Raw genomic sequence first — 22,047 nt, forward strand, 5'->3', positions numbered from 1 at the left:
CGAATACGATTCCAGAATCGAATCGTTCTTTTGTTAGCCTTATTGATTCTATGGGTTTGCACAATGCATTGCGGTATAATAATAGTTGAACTCACCTCTTGCGATAAAAATGGTAATATTTGTGCGATGATTGCGTTCAGTCTTTTGGCAATTTCAGTCTGTAAAAACAAAACAAAAACGTATGTGTTACATTAGCAATTACACAGCACATTTTGCTTAGAAATAATAATAACATAAAATGAGAGATTTTATTCGTAATCGTAATCAATAATCATAATAATAAATATAAATAAATTGAAGCGCCCTCTACCGAGTCTACTGCTGTCATTGTAGATAATCAAGTCAAAAAGTAAGAACCTATACCTAATCGATTGGATTCCATGATTTTTTCACTATGATCTGGGAACGAAATCACACTGATTCGTCAAATAGGGGAAAAAATTGCCATTATTGACCCTCCAACTTCAAAACTAATTGCTCGAGACTACTGCAACTTGGAGAAAATTTGTCAGCGTTTGCAAAAATTTCAAAATCTCAAAGTTGACCACTGCAGGGGCCAAATACGAAAAAAAAAATTCGTATTCGTATTTAATGCTCTCAAAAACCTAATAAACCGTATGTGACACGATTTTTTCAGATATCCGGAAATTTTGGGCTTCGATGAAGGGAGGGGAGGAGAAGGGGTGTTGTAGGAGTGGAATCAAAAACTATATAGATATTCCTATTCGGTGATCTTGAAAACGTATGAAACGATATGTCACACGATGTTTGGCATTTTTTGAAAAATTTAGATCTGACCCCTCCCCCTCCGCCCTCAACCTATTTCCCAACTTGACGAATACTTTCCCGAAAAGTTCATATTTCGTAAGTATTATAAAAATGTACACTCATTGAACTTTTTCAAATTTACAAATCGTAGTTCCAAAATTTGGAAAGATTTTGAAAATAAGTCAAGTTTTCAAAAAAAAGCCCAACTTTGAACTTTTGAAATTTTTGACGAACATTTTTGAGACTACTTTCAATTTTTTTCAAAACGCAGCGAACAGATTTTCTCCAAAATACAAAAGTTCTGAACAATGAACTCCAAAGAAATTTCAACTCATAAAAAACAACCCCCCCCCCCCCCCGGTCGTCAAGAAGGGAGCAAAGGGAAGAATTTGCCCCGGGTCTGTTTTTTTTTTCAAAATTAACATCCTCAAACATTTTTTTTTTCAAATTCTAAAATATTAAAAACCAAAAAATAAACTCCTTGCATAAAAAAACATAATTTTTAGGCCTCTGGAAATCAAATTTTCAAAAACTTTCACCCCTCGCTTCGTTCGGGCCAATTTGTTTCTCGTTTTAAAATATCAAAAAAATTCACATTTACACACCCCCCCCCCTCAAATCCAAAACATGAAATGAAAATGTATATAAATTTTACGAATATGATATCAATTGGCAAAATTGGTATTTTCCCCCTGTATCAGTCGGAAAATTTTCAGTCAAACCCCCTTTCCCCCTTCTCAAAAAATCTCTCGGAAATTTTGAGCAAAATCGGAGGATTGAAACCCAAAATTGGGAGCTGATCGGCTTGAGCCCTGCAGTCTCTAGCGAACTGGTTCGATAATCGGAAAGGACCAATTGGTCGTGTGATTTTTCGACTGATTAGATTAGAAAAATTCACCTAAGTAAATCATCATAAATCAGTTAATCTGATGCTCGCCATTTCATCAGTGTAAAAAATGAAAAACCACCGATAAATCAGCAGGTAAATAATCATTTCAGCCTGTCTCGTGACAAGTAACTAATTGCGTAGTTAATCGTCAAAATTGAGACGCACGTGTACCTTTGTTTCCCGGGAGGGGGGAGAAGGGACTTTTGCATCACATCGTTGACTTCGCAACATTTGCCACTTCACTTCCTTAGTATTGGGTAAATGCGGACTTAAAAACGCTTCGTAAAAATCTCCCCTCCAACCCTCTTCCTCTTGGTTTCGGCTTTATAGCACCTTCACGAGAAGGCTCGCCGAGACAGATCGAGGGGGGGGGGAGGGGAAGGAGGAGTAGCCGGAATGGGCAGATTTTTAGAGCGACGCTCTAAATTTCGCGAAAATGTAAAAAAAATGTCGTAAAATATGAAGCGTTAAAGGCCAGTCTGGTGTGTCGGGTGGGAGTGGTTTGACAACGTAATACATAGCTCATTTTGAAAGCTATAATTTACAAATTACAGTCATCGCAGGCCATACCGCCGTATCGTGTCTCCTCGTCTAAGTAAGCTGCCAGCACTCCGCTCCGCTCCCCTCCACTCAGGAGTTGTCGCCGCAACTCGGCAACGGCGACGTCGACGACCATAATTTAACAACCAACCAGCCAGCCACACAAGCAGAACTTTCCAGAACGTTGTTAAAAGCAATGGCGCAACTTTATAGCCTATTACATTCGGCTTTATTAGAGTTGTTAAAATATAAGGCAAGAGGGTTATTTTAGTAGCCGTTACGACGATTTCCCTTTTGGAAATTCGTCTCTTCTCTTCGCTCGCAGTCGCAGTCGCTGTTGTGTTGTGCTTGTGCTCCACACTCACGCACCCAACACCACGAAGCGACGCGACGAGGGGACGCGTATATAAACCCTCTTTTAATAATATGACACATTTTATGGATCGAGCGAAAAGCGCAAGAAGAGAGTCAGCAGCGAGAAAGAGACAAGCTCGCGTTATAGAGCGAGAGAGAGAGAAAAACACCAACGCCACCGCGAGCACGAGCAAGTCCGGCAGGGGCAGGGGCAGATCCGCTCTTTTAGGGCTTTTTTTTCTCTTGCTACTCGCTGCTCGCTGCCTCTTCGCCGCACGTAGCATATTTCAATGTGTACGCGACACGACACGATTCCACTCACCCTTGTTAACTCGATTTGTCGTCCGACACGTTCGACTTTCCGATAATTTCGAATTCGGTGGCGTTGCCGACCCTCCACCTCCTCCTCCTCCTCCTCCCCCTCGTCTTGTACTTCTTTTCCTCGCCTCTTATACAGCTTTCGCGATCCTCTTTGATTTTCCTTCTCCTTCTTCTGGACGAGTTCGCTTCTCTTCTCTATTCGTCGACGACGTCTTCTGTACGTTTTTTTTCTTCTTTTTTTTCGGACCATTAATTTTTATTATTACGCCGTGTTATAGAATCGACGATTTTATGGCTCAGACCACATCACGACTCGATTCTCGCTACAGTCGTAAATATACGCGCGCCTTTTCTTTTTACTGTTCGAATATTTTTTTCGCTCTTTTTACATTTTGGCGATCTGGAGAAGTAAACGAGCGGAGGGGGAACTCGCACGCAACGCAACGTATTTCTCTATTATTCTTGCCAAAACGTCTCCTCTCTCTCGCTCGCTCGCTCGCTCGCTCTTTCGGCAGTAAAAATTTCAACTCGAGGTCTTTTTTCACTCGTTTAAAGAGCCTAGGGAAACGTCGAGTCAAGTCGCGTCGCGTCGTCGTTAAAAGAAAACGTAAAAAAATACTCGCTAAATAACCAGAAACCGCCTCGTCCACGTTTTTCTCTCATAATCTACTCCATTACGCCGCTCTTCTTCGCGTTCAGCATTTTGGCAAATTACTCCGCGATGAAATATACGCGTCATTTGTCGCCTCAGCAGCCTTCGCAAAACGAACGGGTTAGCTCTATACCCACTTTTGCGACGAACACGAACTAGCATCGTTACGAAAGCTGAGAAGCTGAATGAACTTCTCCCCATCAACCGAAAGGTCACCCAGTTACGACTGCGACTCCCCCAATTTAATCGTCGCCGTCGCAGCTGGTGCTGGTATTACGTATTTGTTCAACACATACGCTTCATTCGGTAGCAATAAAAGCGTTAAAAACCAATCACTTAGACGACTCTTACGTTACTTGTAGGCGATTAGATGGTTCGAACAATTAAACCATGCAATGCCACCCCGCGATGCTGCTTCAAAGACGATAGTTTACTCACTCACTCTCTCTCTCTCTCTTTCTTTCGTTCTTTCTTTCTCCTCGTCACACATTCGCCAATAAAACAACTCGTATACTTCTAAACGACGAACTGTCGTAAAAATGTACAAACGATCGACGTTAAAGCGACGAATGGAATGAGTTTCGACGATGCACGTGCAAAAAAACCACCTCGACAAGGTCACAGGTTGCGATGCCTGCTACACTTCTTTCAGTCGAGTTTTTTCAAACAGCTGTAACACACTGCATCGTAGATATAATTTCAGCCCTTCTTTCAACGAATTGTCTGAACAATTCTCCAAATGGGAGACAATTAAAAATCGATTTGCGACAGTTGAAAATTCGCGGAAACCGTGTTTGAGGTGTTATCGCTGTTACGAGACGAAATTTTCTCAAAAAAAAAAAAAAAAAATGATTGCGATAAGAAATTTGAGGAATTTTCAATGTTGGGCGCTTTCGATTCGAACGAGATCGCGATTTTCGAAAAAAATGTGGTTTCCCCCCCTCAAAATTCCAGCTGCCAAATTGATTTTCCGATTTTTGGCGAATTTTTACAAATTCGAAATTGACCATTTTTCGCTATTCAGATTTTCGATCGCTACAGAATTTGGAAATTTCTTCGGAAGGCGTAAAAATTAATTTGGGTAGTGTATCTTTCGATTTTTGACGAGGAATGTTTGGAAATCAAATTCGGGTCACAATTGAGAAAAAAAATCAAAATGTTACCGAATTGACCGAGAAAGCTCCGTTCCTTCTCCCCTTCCACCCCTTCCTCTATTCAATTGGAAACAATTTAGAGCAGTTTTAAGCACAATTCCGAAGTCTCCGGAAGATTTTTGAGAGTTGAAATTTCCACGAAATTTTACGCCAATAAGTAGGAAAATTAACTTTACACCCTAATTTTAACGTGCTGAGTCCAGGGCTCGTTCTATTCGCGGTTACTTTTTGAGTAATCGGGTTTCCTAAGCTACAAAGAGTACCCTTCGGTTACTTTTCTAAAAATTTTGATTTTTAAAATTACATATTTACTTTTTTTTTTGATTTTCAAAAATTCAAATTTTGGAAAATCTTGGCCCTTTTTTGAAGAAGAATGAAAGAAAAAATTGTTGAAATATATACATACTCGTATATCAACAAGAAGCCTTGCTTTTGCCAAAAATTGTTTAATAAAATTGTCAAGTTTCGCTTGAGGCCAAAAATTTCTAAAAAAAAAAACTTGATTTTTTGCTAAAGTTGTCAGCGTTCTTCAAAAAAAGTCACTTTCACCAAAAAGTAGCAGAAAAGTTACTTTTTTTTTGATAAAAATTACAAAAAAGTATAGATCACATTTTCCAGCGATTTCTCAAGTCCCCCCCCCCACAGTGGGCTGTGAGCACCCTCAAAACGGGCGTAATTCGAAAACTTACAATAAACTCAAAAACAATTGTAAAATGATATCCTTCTTTGCGTTTTTGGGGTCGCAGAATACGAATTTGACAATATTTTTTTTGTAGGGGTGAATGGTGGGGGATGAAGGGGGTGAATAATTCAAAATTTGACCATAATAAAGTGTGATATGTCGAAATGTATGTTTTCGAGGGTGTAGATCACGAATCTGGCAATATTTTTTTCATGGGGATGAATGGTGGAGGATGAAGGGGGTGAAAACGACGGAAAATTCAAAATTCGACTATAATGATGTGTGATATATCAAAATGTACGTTTTTGAGGGTGTAGAAGGGGTGAGGGGTGGGGGATGAAGAATTTTCTGTTGGGTAGCTGCTAAAGTCCCAGTAAGAGAAAAATTTGTAACTTTTAAACAAAATTCACTATGATTTTTCACTACAATCGAGTGTGGGGGGAGTTGGGTCACTTTCGGTCAAAAATGGTAATTGACATCTTGAAATACACTATCTCAAGTATTACCAGCCACTGGAATTTCCCCTCCATCTACGTGCGAAAATTTTTTCTATTCCAATTTGTGCAGCCGAGTAGGAGAAAAACGGGGTTTTGAGATGAATTTCATCTCTATAATTACTTTATAAAAACTAAAATCCAGTCAATTGATGGAAAGTACTTACTTTCAGTTGAATTATTCACCCTACTTGGTACATTTCGACATATCACACATCATTATAATCGAATTTTGAATTTTTCACCGTTTTTACCCCTTCATCCCCCACCATTCACCCCAACGAAAAAAATATTGCCAGATTCGTGATCTACACCCTCGAAAACATACATTTCGACATATCACACGTCATTATGGTCAAATTTTGAATTTTTGACCCCTCTCACCCCCCACCCCCTACCCCTACAAAAAAAAATATTGTCAAATTCGTATTCTGCGTCCCCAAAAACATATAGGAGGACATCATTTTACAATTATTTTTAGGTTTATTGTAAGTTTTTGAATTACGCCCGTTGTGAGGGTGCTCACAGCCCACTGTGCCCCCCCCCCAAAATTGATGAAATTCTCTTGAAAAATCAAAAAATTGCCAAACGTCTCTTTTTTTTTTGTTAAAAATTTCTGAAAATTTTTTACATTTTTGTAAAAAAAAAAATATCAAAGAATTGTCTTTTAATCGCAGAAGTTCCCAAAAACTTGATTAAAAGACGTATCGCTGTTTTACCAAAAAGTTTTTAAAGATTACCCAATTGTTTCTCTTTTCAACTAGAAATTGCCAAAAAATATCACTTTTTTTGCAAAACTGCCAAAAAGTATTGTCACAAGACTTTCTTTCCTCCAAAAATTTCCAAAAAATTCTCGTTTTTTCAAAAATTGACAAATATTTTCAAATTTTTAACACAACTGCTGTAAATTGTTGCCTTCTATTTGAAAAACAAAAACAAAAAGTTGGTAATTTCTTGTTTTTAAAAAATTGCCCGAACCAAAAAAAGTTCTTTCTTTTGCCAAAGTTGTCAGGAGTCATGCTTTTTGCTCATTTTTTTGCCACAAATTGCAGAAATCATCGCTTTTGTAACCAAAAATTTTTTCAATCAAAAGTCTAGTTTTTTCATCAACAACTAATTGGAAATTTTAACTTTCAAAAATCTGCTTGAGATTTCAAAATCGCTCAAAAAACGATTCTAAACCGTTCCCAATCGATTCGAGGCGATTAAAAATAGAGCACATGCAAAACAGCTTTCTTGGTCAATTTTGTAAAATTTTGATTTACCTACCTATTTCCAGTTTTGGCCCTTTAATTTTCAAAAATTCACTGCAAATCGAAAAATGCACTTCAGCTCGAGAAATTTAGGCTGATGGTGATGTATTTTGAATGCACCTTCGATTTACCTTTGCCCGGTTCAAAAATTTCCCGGAATGAGAGGATCACAAAATTCAACTGTTCAAATTCATGAGACAGGTAGAACGCTGAGAACCCATTAAAATCATCAGCACCAGTACTAACGACTTTCCTAAACAGAAACAGCCTTTTGAAAATTATCGGAATGGCCCACTAAAATGGAAACAAATTGCAGTCGTCGAAAGCAGTCTCATTTCGTAAGCCAACGACAAATTTTGTTTCCTTTTTACACGACACATGTGCTCGTAAATTAGTACACAATATCTAAGCTGCGAGTATAAAGATTAAGTGAAATTTACGCTGAGATTTGTCGCGAGGTGATCGGATTACTCCCTACGTTCCCTCCCCCAGTTCCTTCGCCTACATACCACAAATCTCGCACACACGTTGAACATAATACATAGATGTAGTGTAACATTACGTTTTAGATGAGCTTTTTTTTCAGCACGCTCACACGTTTAGCGAATGGTCGCCTGGTCGGTCTTCGGTCGTCGGTCGATCTATCGTAATGATACCCAGACCGAGTAGAAAAGGGTTGCAATAACGTGTGACATGCCCTTATGTACGCCCGCATCAACCGTACCTACCTACATATATGGTACAGTGATACATGGTAATGGCACAAGCACAACAGTACAGACAACCGAGTTGGTTCGATAGCGGACGGGATAGGGATAGGGAGCAAAAGGGGGGAAAAATGAGCGGAGCAGTGTAGCGTACAATATACTCGTACGTATACTCGTATAAGGCGACAGCGACAGTTTGCTATCATGCCGTAGGGACCAGCTTATCCCTTTACGTCAACGATGCGATTCTGTAATGAAGATGGAAACCGAACAGAAGGGATGACATGACACACCGTCTGCATGTTGAGATGAATGTTCTCAATTTCATAACTCCAACCAGCAACCATTCTACGTATCTCATCCTATCGCCATTTTCGCCTTTTTCTTCTCTTTCTCTCGCCCATTCTACACATTTTCCCTATCGCTTGGTCGGTCGTGCGCTGCGATTTTTCTCTTTTTTTTTGTTTTGTTCGTTTTCTTTTTCAAAAATATGTACATAAGTAACGCTTTTCTCCTTTTTTTCCCTCGCTTCTTTCTTTGATCGTAATTTTTTTTGCTGCTTTCCGCAGCAACGTTTTCTTTTAATACGCGACCAGAGTATTTCTCGTCGCGTTCGTCGACTCGTTATAAACAATACAAAATTCCAGCAGTTTTTTTTCTCACCCTTTCGTTCTTCAATTTTATTTTTCTCTTTTTTTTCTCGTTCCCGCGTTGCAAAAACATCGGGAGTGTTTTTTTTTTTTATATTCGCTCGGCGCGTTTTGCCAACAATACATTTTTAATTTAACCTTTATCTTCTTCGCTCGAGAAGTTTTTTAAAACCATCGCTCGCACACAATCGTATAGACAAAAACGCGCTCGTTGTTTTTTTTTTGCCTTTTCGGTTTAGCGACGAAGGAGGAGGAAAAAAGGACGGCATCGTGTTCGGTCATCCTATCGCAATACGATCTCGGATCGTTAAAATGTTGGAAATCTCGATACTTATTCGCAACACCCTCGTGAAACGTGTTGTAAAACGTAATTTTACGATCAAATACGCCGTATAAGAGGCGAAAAATCGAGCTAAATAAAAAACCAACACTCGATACCCAATTTTCAGACCTTAATCGACGTACGTGACGTTTTTTAACGCCATTTTTTTACCTAAAAAAAATATATCCGTTTGAGATCTTTTTTACGTATAAGCCGCAAAAAAATTCACGAGAAAAGTTTCCATACTACAGGGGGGGGGGTCGAATTTGAATCCTGTGTCATCGAATTTGGAGACTTGCAAATACGAAAATTTCGTAAATTTTTTTTTATTCATTTTTTTTTGTTGAAAGGGTTGGAAGATTGCGAACAGAAAACTTGTGGGGGGGGGGGGGTGTCATAAGGTATTTGAATTTATAACAAGGAGGTATCCCCAGCTCTCCAACTGGTGGAAAAAATTTCGAGTCCAGTAAAGCTGAATCGAAAGGCATGAAGAAATACATCACCAGCCATTTCAGGAGCAGAAATGCATTTTTTTGAATTTTTTTGAATTTTTAAAAATTGACGAGTAATTTGGTCCAAAAATGCGAAAAAATTCAAATTTCAACAAATTGACCTAAAAATTTGAAATTTGACGTTTTTCGCCGTTTTTCAATCCCTTAAAACGATTGGAAATGGTTTGAAACCGTTTTGAGCAGTTTTTGAGTCTTTCGGCTGGAGCTTCGGAGCGATTTTAGAAAATCGAAATTTTCTCTAAATTTCGTCCGGTGAAGTTGCAAAGCTGAAAGAGCCCAAAATGTCAGTTAGTTTGGATGTAAAACCATCCCAGAAATTTTTTTAGTCGATCCCCTCCCCCTCCACCTAAACTCGAGAAATGGCCCATACGTGCTCAAAATTTAAAATTTTCACCCTCCGGAGAGTGTTGTCCAACAATTTTAAAACTTTCACAGAAATTGTTTTCAAGAAACATTTTATATGAAGGTTTTCTTGAGGGGGGGGGGGGGAGTGAAAATTTTGAAACTTCGTAAAAAAAAAAAACTAGGAGAGTATCATTAGCGAAATTTTTTCCGAAATTTAGTTACATCCCAAATTACATGTAACATACCTATATATTTTTTAAGCAGCCCAAGAATCGACGCAACATTCACAAAAAATCGAAATGTTGCAAAAACCATGCTTTTTCGTCATTTTTTGCCGTGTTTGGACTCAATGGTCAACCCTCGAGGGGGAGCCATGTGCTGTAGCTGATTCTACGAGAAATTTTATGTACAATAACAATGAACTTATGTAATTTTCCCATAGCAATGAAACCAACATCATGAAAATAACTTTATTTCGAAAATCGTGAAAATTGAGGGGGCTGAGGGGCTCTGGAGAGGGGTAAGTGATTGTAGCAGAAAATCAGAGGTCATATTCGTACTCAGCGATATCGAATCATATGAAAACGACACCAATGTCATCAAAATAACTTTATTTCGAAAATTGTGAAAATTGGGGGGGGGGGGCTGAGGGGCTCTGGAGAGGGGTAGGTGAGTGTAGCAGAAAATCTGAGGTCATATTCGTGCTCAGCGGTATCGAATCATATGAAAACGACACCAACATCATCAAAATAACTATATTTCGAAAATCGTGAAAATTGAGGGGGGCTGAGGGGCTCTGGAGAGGGGTAGGTGAGTGTAGCAGAAAATCTGAGGTCATATTCGTGCTCAGCGGTATCGAATCATATGAAAACGATACCCTACTCATTGATAGTTATTTTTTTCAAAATTCCCATTTCACCCCCCACCCCCCTACGATACATTATTCCAAGTTTTCACCACGGCGCACCAAAGCAAAAATTTCTAATATAGTATATGATGTTTGGGGGCCAAAAATACATCCAAAAAACGTGTTTACAAAATTGTACCTCGCAATCTTGATTGTTAATAGGCATAAAAAAATGAAAAAAACGCCATTTTGAGGGGTAAATATGAGGGGAGGGGGTTGAAAATTTTTGTGGGGATACCTATCAAGGATATACATAACTTCCAGAAAAATTTTCAAAATCGGTTGAAATGGGGCTGAGAAAAGTGCTACTGAAATTTCAAAAAAGGGGGGTTCCGCAAAAAGGGGAGGGGGTGTGGATCTGAAATTTTTTGCGCAGAGGTTTTTCTATGGTACCCACCTTTCATGTTAAACGCTTTTGGGGACCATTTCACCCCTCTTAGGCGCCTATAGCCCTTATGTATTTTTTGGGGAACCCCCCTTTTTTGAATGGTTGTGGTTCCACACCCCTTGGGGTAGAAAGAAAGTTGATATATTACTAGATCGGAAATTTGACGTAGATTCTTTTATCTAACCACATATTTTTCGCTAAAATGCAATGCGGGGGAGAAAATTGCAAAAAACTGGTTTTGGGGGGCTTAGATCCACAATAGGGGAGAACGCACACCAGGGACGACCGGGGACTCATCGGATTCGTGTTCAGCACAAAAAAATGGACCAGTATACCAAAATTCAGCTTTCTCCCTCACTTTTCCCAATGACCCTTTTTTTTCATCTAATTTTCCTGGACTAATAATTTATGCACCATAAAACAGTTTCAATTTTCCATGGTCCTCCGAGCCGGATTTCATTTCTTTTATGAATCCACACACACACACACACACACACAAAAAGACTTCTCAGAATACGTGCAACTCTTCAAAAAATAGAAAACAGAAATCTTCAACTCCAGAAATAGCCCATAAGTGCTTAAAATTCAAAATTATCGTTCTCCGGAGAGGATGGTCCAACAATTGAATCGGTCAGTACGGAAAGGGGATAAGTCCATTTTTGCGTTTTTCAGGAATAACAAAAAACTGATTCATTCAAAAATCAAAAAATTTTAGTAAACATGGTTAAGGTCATTGAAAGAGGACCCCAAGACACAGCTTTTAGCGCAGTTTCCAAAAAAAAATATTCACGTGCGCCGGTGCTGTTGCTGCCTAAACAAATGGGACTTAGACCCTTTCTGCACTCAATCGACAAAGTTTCTTTTGAAATTTCTCGGGCACGAATGGGGCTTGATTCTACATCTAAGTACATCATTTAGACTGCTATCTCGTTTAAATTGACCAAAAACCCCTTGAGTTCTAAGACTTTTTGCCGAAGCTGTTAATTTTTTCATCATTTTTCAGTTCAGAGATTAACTTAAATTTCAAAAAATGGTCTTCTCAAAAATGTTAGTTATTTTTCAAGGAATTTAAAACATTTTACAAAAAAGTCATAAATGCGGATCCGCCCTTTTTCTGCGCCCAAATACCACTTTCCCGGCAGTTTTACGGAAATCTGACATCACCAGTCGATCCGCCGTACTTTGAAACCCCCATTTCCGCAAAAAAATTTTTTTTCAAAAATGTGACTTGTTACCTTTCCGTACTGACCGATTCAATTATGAAACTTTTACAGAAAGTTTCTTCAAAAAAATTGTTATAACAAGGTGTTTTCTTTTTTTCGAGGGGGGGAGAAGAGGGGGGTTTGAAAACCTTGAAAATTTGCAGAAAAAAACTAGGAGGACACCTTCTGCAAATATTTTCAGAAATTTAGCTACACCTTAGGGTATAGCATATATTTTTTGTAGAGCTCAAAATTGCACAAAAAAATCAAAATCTTATTTCTCATTTTTTTGACTACTTTCACTACATTCACTACCTGCTAGATACCCTGTATATGTATTTTACAAAACTGTAAATATTAAAAGTATTTGCTCCGTAAAACAGTTTAAATTTTCCATGGTCCTCCGAGCCGGATTTAATTTTTTTTTTTTTAATGAATCTACACACAGAACTTCTCAAACAAAATACGTGCAACTCTTCGAATGCAGAACAAAAATCTTCCAAAATCTAAATGCTCGTGAAAATCATAAAATAAAATTTCAAAAAAGCACGAGGATTTAATCTCGAGCACCCCAAAAATATGACTCTCCATCAACCGTGTTTGCAAATTACTCCTCTCGCTCAGACACTCATCTTACCAATCAGCATGTTTGCTGAAGCAAATTCCCATTCACTCACCAAACCGGCCAACACCCTCGACACACCACGGACCACGGATTAAGATGTAAACGTTACACACCTCGTTTGAAAAACGACGAAAGGAAATGCTCGATAGCATAGTCGTCGTAGAGTTCGAGTTACCCTTAAAGGCTCGTTGGTCGGACGAGTACGACCAACGAGTGTAAGAGTATTACGATTTAAGCCACGCGTACTGTTTTACCATGTTTCTAACGTAAGCGTAAGTTGCGTCCGCGTCCGTCGCTTCTCGTTGTCGGGCGAAGGCGAAGGCGAAACCTTTTAAGTAGCTGTTCATTTAATTCGTAAAACCAACAACTGTCGAGAGAGAAGCCGCATACCCTCGTACAAACAAAGATATACATTATTCAGGGGTTAGTTTTGGTCATTAATCCTTCGAAAGCAAAATGACACGAATCCTTTCAACCCTTTAAGAGAAATTTAACCATTTTTCGCAGCCGCAAAACTAAAAGAGGATTTCGAGTGCGGTTGTTAATTTAATAGCGTACCGCGTACACGACGTCGTCCTCCTCATCTTTCAAACTATGTACCATAGGACGAGTAGGTACAGTAGAGTTGCTGGGTAGACCTTTTACGACGACTACGACGACGTATAATGTGCATGTACACGAAGAATTTACATAGACATAGGCACAGGCACGACGTTGTTGTTGGTCCTTGTTCAAAAACTAATATTCGCTAATTCGCAGCTCGCAGCGTTAGAGAAGGCTACGCCTGTGCTGTGTCGTGTAAAACCGTAGTAGACAGCGTGCAATGGGAAGGTTAGAGGGCGCTTTTTCGTCTTGTCGTTTTACACGTGCGTGGTAAAAAGACTAAAAAGCGACGAGACGTTCGCAGTAAGTAGTACCTATCTCTAGGTTCATATTATACTCGACTCGTACATATTTACATAGGTAATACAGATAATACGTTTTTACTGGTAGATGTTATTCTCCACTCACCTGTTTATGCATTTCCACATTAAGACCGTACGACATTTCGTAATACTGCAACAAAAATAACGTGTTAATCAGATTTACATATATAACGAAACAGTATCGTATTATATACATAGTACATGGTAGAAGTACTTCCACCTCCACCCCCACCCATTTTAAAGCTCGAAGCGCAAACGAATATCCCTTCGCCTTCGCCATCACCAACGTTAAAAAGGTATTATGTACATTCTGACATTCGCCATTTCGCTCGGCAGCGCGAAAGCATTAATTAAACGTTTAGCTGCCGCTTACACTTTACATCCCCTCACACATCTTTATACTCTCATCCCGCAAAAGTAAAGGTTTTAAAGGTACAGTAGGTAGGTAAACGCGTCCAAAGGGTAATTCGCGCTGCTCGATTGGTATACATACAGCACACGATGAGGCGGTAAACCGTTAAAATGCAATTAACCTTTTCTTCCCTCGTGGCATTTTATCGTTATTCGATGCGAAACACATCCCCTTTTTCGTGCTTTCAAACAGCGACGTCTTTATATTATATACTCGTAGCCGAGCGCCGTAAATACAAACAAACAAAAAGTCGATAACCTTAAAGTTGATTAATTTTCAACAAAGCTCTGTCTGTCGACTCTTCGCGTCTTCTTGTCGTACGCGCAGCTTCCTCTTCCTCTTCATCTTCTGCTGCTGCTGTTGCTGGTTGATGGAACTTCTTCTCAGCATCCGTCGATATAACGTAACCACCCTTCACCTACTCTGTTCGTACGATTTTGAATACACGCCGCTATAAATTACAACATCAAAAACACCGCTGCTGCTCGTTTAATATATATGTACGCTAGACGCGAAGGCGAAAGGGTGAAAAGACAATAAGGGTGTCATCCCTCGCGTCGTCCCAACTTCAAACACATCGGATTAAATACTCTTGTCACCGCACTTCGCGGATCACGTATCACGGTTTCAGTCCAGTGGCAAAATCTATCCGAGTTGACTGCTTTTCACGATAGAAGCATGAAATTTGGAAACAAAAAATCAAGCATTTTTCAAGAAAAACTCAATTTTTGGACAACCCCCTCCCCCAATGTGACCCTTCGAAGGGTCCAACTACAAATCTAACTTCATATTCGTGTTCAGCGGGTTTGATTCATATGAAAACGATACCCATATTGTCGATCATTTTTGCCCCAAAATTGAGGAGGGGGGGGGGTGCTCACGGGCTCAAAATCGGGGTTTCAAGAATTTGTTTGATTTTCTACTGCTTTTAGAGACCCACAAGCAAAATTTCAGAACTGCATCACTGGCAGCACTGTTTTTTTTTTTTTTTTTTTTTTTTTTTTTTGGGAGATGCCATCGCGCACAAAAACACTCTTTTGAGTGTTTTTTGAGTTTTTGAAAACTATCCACCTGAAGGGAAAATTTGAAAAAAATTCCAAAAATAGTACTCAATGCAGGTATTTTTTTTAAGGATACAAAATGTTGTGTGCTCGAATTAAGTTTGGAGATTTGGTCGTTTCAAATTTTTGCTTGTCAATATCTGTCCTCGGGGGGGGGGGGGGGACAAACTTTTTTGAAAAAATTCAAGTGGTTAGACTCAAGTCTCCACTATACATTTTGAGTGAATCTAAAATTTTTGGTTCAAAATTCGTTGCAGTATTTCCCCCCCCTCCCCCCAAAAAATTGTGTTTTTGAAATTGTGAGCCAAGGGGAGGAGGGGGTTGGGGAGGGGGATTTTCTTTGTATCCAATATATTTTTTCAACTGTACCCAACAAAGTTTCATCAAAATCTCAAAAATCCGAGGACAGGGGCGTTTCACCTATTTCACATGGGGAGGCCAGGAGTATGATAAATCAATTCACATGAAGTCGAAATCATTGTTATTGAGGACTTTCGTTTCAAATAATTCGTGGATTTTTGTTAGCATCGTTATCAATCCACCAAGATTGATTGAACGACAACGTAACCAGATTCAGTTGCTCACAATCAGCGAGTAAAGCACTTTTAGGTTCTGAATCTGAATCGTTAACATTTTGGCGAACAACCAGAAGTATCGTTAGCACGAGCAGGAAAGGGTGGTTTACCATTGTTGATCCACTGCGAGCACTTTTTGAGCCAGTGCCCTTTCCGGGACAGTATTTACAGTTACACACTTGGTCATTTCTCTGATGATTTTGAATGCATTGATCACCAGATGTTTCTGTGACAAATTTCAAATTACTCTTCTGACCAGATTTAGTGAACATAGCTTCAGATGAAGATGAAGACGACAAACTATGTACTGGTGCGACGTTATGCTCGTGCATGATAAGCGAATTGGACAGATCACTTAGAGACTTATCAGCCTGCGACTTGAGAAGAAGGTAGCTCGATTTAAATGATTTGAAACGACTTGGAAGAATGTGTAAAACTTTCGAAATGAATAATATTTCCAACAGATTATCAACCATCTCGATTTTGCGATTTTCTAGACCAGCTTGAAATTCTTGATGTTGATTTTCAATTCTCGCAACAACAGAGGGCGCATCTTCGAAATCATTCCACTTGGTACTGAAGAAATTAAGGCATTCACGGAATAATTGATCTTCCGTCTTGTTATCAAATTCCTTTGTGAGCACTAACCACGGGGGAAGGGGGCGAGAAGGACTGAAATTTTGTCAAAAAAAAACCTCAAAAAAGTGAAAAAAAAAGCGAGCGAAATATTTCCCTTAAATCAAGGGGGAAAAAACGTCAAGAAACATATTAACCTTTTTTAATTTTCTGAAGTTTGACTTTTTCCACAACTTTTTAGTGAAAAAATGATACTTTTTGATAACTTTCAAGTAACAAAGTGATAAGATAATTATTACAACTCCTGGCAAATAAGGGGATTTTCTTCAGAAAAACGAGACTTGGGCCATTTTTTGCAAAAGAAGGGGTTTTTGGTGATTTTTTGCAAAAAAACAAAAAAAAAAACAAAAAACCGAGACCTTTGGACAACTTCTGAAAAAAAATGAAGTCACAAAAATTTTTTCGGAAATTTTTTTGTCAAAAAAACAAGAATTTCAGAAAATTGTTGGGAAAAGTGAAACTTTTTTGAAGTTTTTTTTTTTTACAAAAAATAACTCCTAGCAATGTTTCTAAAAAGTGAGCATTTTTTTTTGGGCGAATTATTGACAAAAAAGTGACACTTTTGGCAACTTCTGGTAAAAAAAACAAGACCTCGTGCTTACTTTTGGAAAAAAGGTGACATTTTTTTTTAGCAATTTTGTCAAAGAACTACAATTTTTGTCTTTTTTTAGCCAAGAATTATACTTTTCTGCAATTTGTACCAAAAAAATACTAGATGCTTCATCGTTGATTTCTGGTGAAAAAGAGAAATATTTTTGAGTAATTTTTGGAAAAAATTGATACTACATATTTGGCGATTTTGACATGATTTTTTGCCATTTTTGACAGAATGCAACACCGACAATTTTAGTTGAGAGCATCAGAAGTTGTATCACAGCAAGTACAGGGGGTCTACAGGAATTTATTGACCAAAAATCACCAGCTTTTTACTACTTTTCAAAAAAAATTGCTACCTTCCAAAATATTTCAACCCCCCCCCCCCCCATAGATTTATCTTTTACATTTTTTGGTTTGGACTTTGTAATTTCTAACATCAGAGTATACGTTTTCATCAATTTGAAATCTTCAGTATCAGAATCTTAAATTTTAGGCACCCTTGCCATCAGATTTTGAAAATAATGGCATTTTTAAACTCAGTGAGGTTGAATTATACAAGAATGTCCTCAAGAACGACCAGAAAACCAAAATTTTGAAAAACGGAGAGCCGAACTCTCGTTCGAACCCTCCCTTTGTCCCTCATTCTACGGCATTTGGCGAACATCTCACCAAACTCCTCATAGTCATAAATAACCCATCGCGAATTAAAGCCTTTGCGAAACACACACAAAAAAACCATAAGAAAAAGACGACGGAAACGGTACCATCAATAAATAAATAAAAAACCAACTCGACTCTGCTCGCAATCAGAATCAGCGCGGAAGCCAGAGCCACGAATAGGGCGAGAAAAAAGCTCACACAGAGGAGGCGTAGCCTTATCGTGGGAATTATCTGCGAGGTACGTGGTTATTAGAGACATTAGTTGAGAGAGCGGCTTGGCTCGGCTCGAGCGGCAGTTAATAATTTATCCGGACGTCGTCGCAGCAGCAATCTCTTCTCGTTTCACGTCTTCGCTCTTCGGTGCTGGCTGGTTATTTTATTATGCACGGCGATGGCGATAGCGATAGCTCTCGCGTCTTCGTAGTTCGTACCTCACTACCTCGTCGTACTCGTAATATACTGCAGGCTTATATATATATTTTCAATTCCGTGACTGGACTACTCGTAGCACTAGCAGCCGAGGAACGCGCGGCATCGCAAACATTTTAAACTGTCCATGCTTGTCCGGTAGTCCGCATGTCCGAGTTTCCTCTCGTCTCCCTCACTCCCAGGCCTCTTTCCATGTGTTGTTACCAGGTACCAGTACATATCTCGCCTATAATAAACCAACTGCGAGTATACTATAGAACCACTCCAACAACGTCTCTAATGACAGACCACTTTTCACCTCTTCTATTCTCCTCTCTTCATCCCTCTTTATCTATAGCTTTCATTTAATTTTGTATAGTTGCTCTTCAACACGCATATTATACCGTGCGTACGATTTGGTATACTTTAGCTACTCGTATAGGGTGGCTCGAAAGTTCACTTTGAAGAGTCATTTATATGTCTAATCAGCCAAGTCTCGGATGAAGGTCTCCCCTCCCTACATTTTGCTCAATTTTTTTTTCGAATCGATGATTTGAAATTTGAAAATCGCGAGCTTTCGAAAAAAGCTTAACTTCGAACTTTCGAGCTTTTTGACGAATATCACCAAAAAGTACCCTCAATTAACTTTAAAACAAACAAAATCAATTTTCAACAAAAAAAATCAAAAAATTAAAAACTTCTGACGCGAGCTGATTTTGAAAATCTTTCAAAAATCGCGAGCTCTCGTCAAAACGAGAAAAAGGATAGTGGAGGGGGGGGGGGAGAAGGCTCGAACTCTGAACTTTCCACAACCACGATTCGATGACGTCATTTCACAGCCCTTTTCCAATCCCATATCAAATTACCACCAGATAGTTGCATATCGAACTTTCGAAGCACACTGTACGATATACATACCCATACCTTGTGCAGTGTATTTCCATAAGTGGTATTTTCAAAGAGCCGAACCGGACGCTGTTAAAAGGCAAAACACCGCTGCCTCCTTCCCCCCGCCGCCACGCCTTTCGCTATATATACGGTGAAGTTTACAATACACACATACAGACATATTATACTATGAGACAAGAGGAGTAAAACCCATCCAGAGAGAGGCAGCTTTTTGTAAACTCTCATCGTGTATCACACACACGCTATCTTGTAACACGGCCACCACTGCCACCGCTGTAATCGGAATGTTTTACTCTGTCTGCCTCGGCCTGCCTTTCTACTCGTAGTACACGCTTGTTCATCGAATCGTGTCATTATTTGCATGTTTGCGTGTTTTATACCGTGTTTAACATAACCATCTCATCGTCAGTTCAGCCCAGCCTACCTCATTCTCTCACACTACCGTACACTCTACACGATGAAATATTTAACCAAAATTAACTCGTACTTTGTACACAGCTACACACACGCACACCGTGTAAGGCACACCCCCGGTATCCGCCATGTACGAGTACATCGGTGATACTCGTACTCGTATGTGCACCTCAAACCATATCAAATTTTCTTCCGCTTCTTCGTCAAGTTGTTGAGATGGACATGGACATGTCACATGGTCGAGTCGCAGCTGACGCTGTCGATTTCCTCACCAGTCTCCAGACTTCGAGTTTTCCAACAACACATTTTGTGACGTCCCATTTTCCGCTCGAATGATGATTGTAGGTAATAATGAAGACGACGACGACGATGACGATGACAGGTTTAATACGAAGTAATCGTACCTATGTGACGAGGGGGTTGGGGTACTGCATTAATATTTGAGAGTGGTGCACCTCGACTCCGGACCCAAATCCAATCAACAACTCTACTCTATATCTAACTGAAAAGTATCACAAACTGTCTTTCAACCCTGCGGAAAAAATTTCCACCACGAATTCGAGCCAAGTCTCTCTTTCCGTCCACTTTTGGCTTAGGGGCCTGCGGTAATCGAACAGCATGGGGGACCGCGTGCCTTACCCTAAGAACCTCTCATGTTTGTTTTTTCCTCCCCGCACACGATCCAACTCAACAGTCAGCACAACATTACGCTTACAGTTTTGTTTATTCGCGCGTAAAATTCGAATAAAAATAGTCGAGAAAATTAACGTCGTTCCCGTTGGGTTCCATTAAACGAACAAAGCGCTGAGCTCAGCCAGGCCAGGCCAAGCCAGGCTAGGCCATCCTATGTACTTTCCCGCTGCGTATTCTCATCCGCGATGTTCACTCGGTTGGAACTCTCATCGCGGGGGGTCTTTAGTTCGAAATCAAATACGCCATGTTCTCACTAAAATTCTCCCCTTATACACCAGAGCTCTCGTTCTTTCTTTTTCTCCTCTCTTTCCTTCTTCATCTCTACCGCAATCTGAATTCACTCCTCTCTTCGTTTTCTATCGCAAGTTTGACTGAAAAAAGCGATGTAAACAAATACGTATGTTGAAAGAACCGCACGTTGAGCGCATTTCTTTTCAAAGCTAATTTTTCAGCGATAAAATTTCTCCATCCCACTCCTTTTACGAATTTCACTGTTTTATTTCCAGTCAACTTTATTGGAGAATCTTCTAAATTTGTACTCTACGATTTGAACGAAACTAAACTAGAAATAAAGGGTACGTCATGGGAACCCTCTCTTCCCTCTAACCAAAATTTAACGTGCTCAAGTCCACTTTAGGATTTTTTGAAAATTATTGAAAATTCAATAAAAATACCAAACACTTTCCAATTTGAGCGAAACCAAGCTAGATCTAAAAGGCACGTTCCACCTCCCCCCTCCACACAAAAATTAAAGAAACTAAAGCTCATTTTTGGATTTTGAGCGAATTTTTGAAAATTTAAGAAATTGAAAAGAGATATCAAAGGGTCGATTAATTAGGGGAACTTTTGAACTCACACTTTCCAATTTGAGTGAAACCCAGCTAGATCCAAAGGGCACGCCCTACCCCCTCCTCTCGGCAAAAAAATTGAAGAAGCTGAAGCCCATTTTTGGATTTTTTGTAAATTTTTGAAAATTCAAAAATTCAAAAAAGATACCAAACACTTTCCAATTTGAGCGAAACCAAGCTACTGCTAGATCTAAAAGGCACATCCCACCTCTCCCCCCCCCACAAAAATTGAAGAAGCTGAATCCTATTTTTGGATTTTGGCCGAATTTTTGAAAATTTGAAAAATTCAAAAAATATATCAAAGAGTCGATTGATTGGGGGAACTTTTGAAATCACACTCTCCAATTTGAGCGAAACCAAGCTAGATGTAAAGGGCACGTCCTTACCCCCCTTCCCCCTACATTGAAGAAGCTGAGACCTATTTTTGGATTTTGGGTAAATATTTGAAAATTTAAAAAAAATACCAAATTGTCGACTGATTAGAGAACCTTTCAAACTCACACTTTCTAATTTGAGTGAAACCAAGCTTGATCCAAAGGGCACGTCCTACCCCCTTCCCCCACTACAACAAATTGAAGAAGCTGAATCCTATTTTTGGATTTTGGCCGAATTTTTGAAAATTTGAAAAATTCAAAAAATATATCAAAGGGTCGATTGATTAGGAGAACTTTTGAAATCACACTCTCCAATTTGAGCGAAACCAAGTTAGATCTAAAAGAAACGTCCTAACTCCCTCCTCCTCAACTCCACCACAAAAAATTGAAGAAGCTGACGCTCATTTTTGGATTTTGGATGAAAAAAAAAAGATACCAAATGGTCGATTGATTAGGGAAACTTCTGAACTCACATTCTCCAATTTGAACGAAAACCAAACGAGATCTGTAGGGCACGTCTTGGAACCTCCCTTCCCCCTCCATCTAAAATTTAAGAGACTGGAATCTATTTTCAAACTTTTGGCGAATTTCTGAAAATTTTAAAAATTAAAAAAAAATATCAAAGGGTCGATTGATTAGGGAAATTTTTGAAATCACACTCTCCAATTTGAGTGAAACAAAGCTACATAGATCTGAAGGGAACGTCCTGAAACAACCCCCCCCCCTCCAACGAGACTTCAAGGTGCTGAAGTCTGTTTTTGGACTTCTG

The 22,047-nt window shown here is 39.2% G+C and overlaps 1 protein-coding gene across 6 annotated transcripts in view; it reads right to left on the reverse strand.

Moving 5' to 3' along the window:
• Positions 1-22,047, reverse strand: part of gro (groucho) — a 182,676-nt gene that overhangs the window by 48,047 nt on the left and 112,582 nt on the right. For all 6 annotated transcript variants that reach the window (XM_065365756.1, XM_065365757.1, XM_065365758.1 and 3 more), the window contains 2 exons: positions 13,777-13,821; positions 96-158 (listed from right to left, as the gene is read on the reverse strand). In XM_065365756.1, the coding sequence (XP_065221828.1) occupies positions 96-158; positions 13,777-13,821 (108 nt within the window). The remainder of the gene's footprint in view (positions 1-95; positions 159-13,776; positions 13,822-22,047) is intronic.

This window comes from Planococcus citri, chromosome 5 (assembly GCF_950023065.1).
Source record: "Planococcus citri chromosome 5, ihPlaCitr1.1, whole genome shotgun sequence".
Taxonomy (NCBI): domain Eukaryota; kingdom Metazoa; phylum Arthropoda; class Insecta; order Hemiptera; family Pseudococcidae; genus Planococcus; species Planococcus citri.